Here is a 5000-nt window from a genome sequence, read left to right on the forward strand (position 1 = left end):
GTGCTGAAGGGACGAATAGGGTTGTTTTACACCTGTGTGTGTGTTCACTTCACTGTGTAAATGGCTGTCCCATAGCAGTCTTTATTATGTGTGTTTATAGGCATAATCAAGACCAGAGTTATCAAACAGATTCTCTTGGGTTCTGTTCACTGCACTAAGCCCACATTCTTAACCCTTCCTACAACGTGAAACACTGCCGGCCCCAAACGCAGAGTGCATGATGCAAGACAGGCTTCTGTTCCACACAAGCGGCTGAATTTCACAAAGCAGCGCCGCTGAGTGTGACAGAGTTCTGACAAATGAGCTGCTGAGCTGATTGGTGGCAATGGGAACCTGCCTGCTATTAGTCATGTGTGTCAGCACCTGTGGCCCTCAATAACGCTCTGGTGCAGATGCTCCCAAGAGAGTTCTCTGAAACACCTGAATGAGAAATCTAATGATGGGTACTGAAGAATGAAGCACAATACATTGTTGTTTTATAAATATACCAACTAACCATGGGTGAGTCTGTATTGCTACTTATTTATTTTTTATTTGAGTCTGACAATGGGGTGTCTATGGAAGGCCACTTTATTTCCAAAACCCTCCGCCCGCTATGTTTTCTCTGCGGCAGAATGTGTCTGGGCCGGCATGCTTTCCCCCTTGCCTCGTCCCCTCTGCTGCTTGGTATGACCCAGCTTGTGCTCAGAGCTCCCAGGGGCACAACCAACCCACTGACCTTGAGAGGGGGTTTCCGCTGAAGTCGGCGATCTCCAGCGCTTTGCAGAACTTAATGCTCTCAGGGATCTCAGGAATGTCTGCAGAAAGGAATAAGAGAGGGAGCAGAAAGAGAGAGAAAGTCATTGAGAGAGAGAGAGAGAGATGCAGAGTCAGCAGGATTGGTACACAGGGGGTGTCATTTCCAACAGAGCACACATATTCAGGTTCTCTCCTAATCGTTTGCAGATGTCAGAGAAGGGTGAAGGAGAGGAAGGGTAGAGGAAGGAGACCGAAAGAGAGAGGATAGAGAAAGAGAGGGAAAAGGAGAGAGGTGATTACACGGGAGAACAAAACGATGAGGAACAAAAGATATACAGGTGAAAAGGAGGAATGCAGCGGAGGGATAAAATGGGGGTGATGACCAGAGAAAAATCAGATAAAGCCGAAGGGAGGGGGAGGCAAAAAAGGGAAGAAGAGTGAGAGAAATGTAGAACTAATGTATGTAGAGAGCCAGAGGGAGAACAAGTATAAAAACAAAAAAAAGAGAGAGAGACTGAAGTGTAGGGAGATTCACTGCAGCATGGTTTAACAGGCAGCTCATGAGTCTAGGAGTGGGGGGGGTCTGCAAGCCATTTCAGTGAAACACATTTATTCCCAAAGGTATGTGTGTGTAATCAAATATGTATATGTGTGTGCGTGTGCGTGCGTATATATATATATATGTCGGTCTCAGTTGAATTACATTCTTTCACCATCTGTTTTTGCCATTTTATTCCAGTCCATTTAGTCAAACAACAGACACGACTCACTTCAACATACTATACCTCTGACAAGGCAAGACCTTAAACAACTCAATTCAACCCCCTGCTGTACATCAGAGTTATGAAAAACAAATGTACATTTGCTGCTTACATCCAGAGTTATGCATACACAAAACATTATCCAATAAAGGTAGGAGTGTGTGTGTGTGTGTGTTTGTGTGTGTGTGTGAGAGAGAACGTGTGTGTGAGAGAATGTGTGTGTGTGAGAGAATGTGTGTGAGAGAACGTGTGTGTGAAAGAGAATGTGTGTGTGTGTGTGTGTGTGTGTGTGTGTGCCACATGCCAGTGTTCCAGATTCGACTCAGCATAGATTTAGTACTTCATGCCTGAATCATCTCATGTGAATAACTGGACACCATGTTTTGACTTGAGGTGGTAACACATTACGGATGACCTGAGCAGTGCCCCTCTGCGTGTCCCAGCGGTCTGAACTGCCTACCGTTCTGATCACTTCTGGCTGATGCGGAACGACCGGGGCATCAGGAGGGCAAGGTCTGTGCTCCTAACGAACGTGCTGAGTGGTGGAATGTGATGCGGAGAAGCTAAATAAAGATCTATAGCTCCATTTGAGCTCTCTTTGTGTGTGTGTGTGTGTGTGTGTGTGTGTGTGTGTGTGTGTGTGTGTGTGTGTGTGTGTGTGAGCAAGAGGGGGAAGAGGGGAAATAAAAAAGAAACAAATGAAAGAGAGAGTGAGAGAGAGGAAGAGGAAGAATAGGCCAGTTAGGTGGGTGTTGAAGTACACTGGCACTAGCTCTTCTACAGATGGGAAGCGAGGAGATGGACTGCATGGGCTGAGGCATGCTCAACTCCAAACTGGCTACAGATCAGATTAGTGTGTGAGTGTGTGTGTGTGTGTGTGTGTGTGTGTGTGTGTGTGTCTAAATAAACGACAATAAATCAGTACTTCCGCTGTGGTTATACTGCATGTAGGTTTGCAGGTAAGCTTCAAAATGAGCAGTACACAAATCATCTGACTGTATAATTCCATTGTAATTCCATTGTGTAATCAATCTTATAAAAGGCAGTTTTGAGAAAGCCTTCAGTAAAAATGGCTCACCCAGAAAGAACAGTTGTCGACTAAACTGTACTTCAGGCATTGTTTCCTTTTATTGTCTTACAACAGACCATCTGTGCCGTTCCAGTGACTATACTGTCAGAGTAATGACTGTGATACTCCTACTATGCTGTGTTACTGGTTGTCTCAGTTTTAACCACCATCTGCAGCACACACACAGAGGAGTGATGGAAATCATACTGGCTCGCTGACTTCATTGCAGTAGAATGCACATCAAATGACCTTGGTTGGACGACATTCCAAACCTCTCCACCTTGTTGAAAGAGCATGTACTGGCCTTACTGCTAACACCCTTTTCACTCCAACCCGGGGTGTCTGAGTTTTTGACCCGATTTATGAGTGTGTGTCAGTGTGTGTGTGTGTGTGTGTGTGTGTGTGTGTGTCAGGGGGGTGGACAAGGTGACCATGTGCGTGACTGTGTGTTGGCCATGTGACTCATGTCCATCACTAGCCAAGGGCTGGCCTTTGTTTCATGTGTGTATTTTAAGTGTGTGCTTTTGTGAGTTCCTACTTCTGTGTCTAATCTATTTTTATAATTTTCTTTTTCTAAAAGAATATAAGATGGAAGACAATAGCCAGTTGCTGACAGTATTGGTACACAGAAAGAGGGCTGTGTGTAGTAGTGGCTGTTAGGGTGTGTGTATGACTGTGACTAAGCACATGAATGCACTAATGTGGGTATCTGAGTGCATGTCAGAAATAGAGGGCATTCATCAGAGATTCTAAATATGAATGTCGGGTGTGTGAATGTGAGCATGTGCATGCGTGTGTGTGTGTGTGTGTGTGTGTGTGTGTGTGTGTGTGTGTGTACCATTTCTGGAGATGTCGAGCTCGACCAGCTGCATGAAGTTTGCCACCTCAGGAGGGAGCCGCTGGATCTCATTATCGCTCAGGCCCAGCTTACGCAGGTTCAGCAGGCGGAAGAATGGCTGCAAAACACAAACACACACACACACACACTGAGAAAACGCCGTCAGGAAAACATCACTTCCACAGGGACAAGCACATCCACACAAACATGCGTCAGTGGAGTGGCTCTTCCACAGGAAAGCACTGCTGTAAACAAAAGAGAAGGAGAGAGACGCACCGTCCACTGATTACAAACATGTCAGTTTGGCGACACTAAAATAGTTAACATCAGGACATGACATCCATACGCCTGCCTACCAGACCCTCCCCCAGTCAACATGGCTTCACACAGCATGTCAGCACAGCAGCATAACAGATCACTGCTCACTACAGCCAGGGGTGGGGTGGAGAAAGAGACTGACAGCTTCTACTCCCCTGTACTGAGAAACCCTTGTTGGCCATGCTGCATTCAGTACATTCCTCTCCTCAACGTCTGGAGCTGCCAACCCTCCTCTTAGAGTGCACACATACGCAAAAACACACGCACACACACACAAATATGCTCAAAAACATAGGTCATGTGCTCAATGGCTAACAAATAAAACACAGATAGACTCACGCTCACAGGTTCAGCACAGGGAATATCCATCTTAAAAGGCATTTGTGACTCATGTTTTATTTAAGCGAACAAAAGCCACCATTATGTAAAAACATTGCAAGTTCAGCTTTGCTTTAAACCTATCAGGGCTTTCTCTCTTTCTTTTTTTTTTCTTTCTCTCCCTTTCTCTCTCTCTTCAGTGTCGACACACTTGCTTGTTGGGATTTTCCTGCAGGAGAGTGAGTACCTAAACACTTTTGCTTGCCTGGCAGGAAAATGCCATGGACTAGGTCAGCTAGATGACTCATACACAATGTGTGTGTTGGAAAAGCTCTAGGCTAACATGACCCTTCCTGATACAAGGGTTCAACTGCACTCCATACAAGTGTGTGCCTGGTCGGCAGGTGATGGGTATCAAGTGACGGGAAGACGTGTAACCTGATACCATGAGTACCCCTGACTTGCACTACTCCCACTGGAACACACACACACACTCACTTACTTACAACCTGTACTAGGGATTGACATTTCAAGCAAAACATGTAAGGTATAGTCCGCAGGTAAAGGAATAGTAGCATAATATAGGAAAAAAAAACATAAAAAACAACCGCTGAGAAAAAATAGTTTTTCAACGTTGGGATGGCCCATTCAATTCAATGGAACTGTTTGCAACATTCTTAGGAGCCATATAATAATATTTGATAATCACTGGGAACTAACAAAAAAATAAAAAATGCTTTCACACATGGCAACCAAAAATAACGAATAGAACCCTCAAGTTCAAGGACAAATGCCAGGGAGCATTCACACCAATTATAAATACACAGGCAGGAAAACACGCAGGCGCGCACACACACACACACACACACACACACACACACACACACACACCCCTTTCATAAGAGATGGTCTATATGTTCATGGATGAACACAATGTTCAAGTTAAATATTTACACAC

The 5000-nt window shown here is 44.9% G+C and overlaps 1 protein-coding gene across 1 annotated transcript in view; it reads right to left on the reverse strand.

Moving 5' to 3' along the window:
- The window catches only part of scrib (scribble planar cell polarity protein), a 79009-nt gene that overhangs the window by 46649 nt on the left and 27360 nt on the right, over positions 1-5000 (reverse strand). Inside the window, exons 2-3 of the mRNA XM_080855147.1 lie at positions 3407-3524; positions 719-797 (exon numbers count right to left, since the gene is read on the reverse strand). Coding sequence (XP_080711273.1) covers positions 719-797; positions 3407-3524 — 197 coding nt within the window. The remainder of the gene's footprint in view (positions 1-718; positions 798-3406; positions 3525-5000) is intronic.

This window comes from Sprattus sprattus (genome assembly GCF_963457725.1).
Source record: "Sprattus sprattus genome assembly, chromosome: 17".
Classification (NCBI taxonomy): domain Eukaryota; kingdom Metazoa; phylum Chordata; class Actinopteri; order Clupeiformes; family Clupeidae; genus Sprattus; species Sprattus sprattus.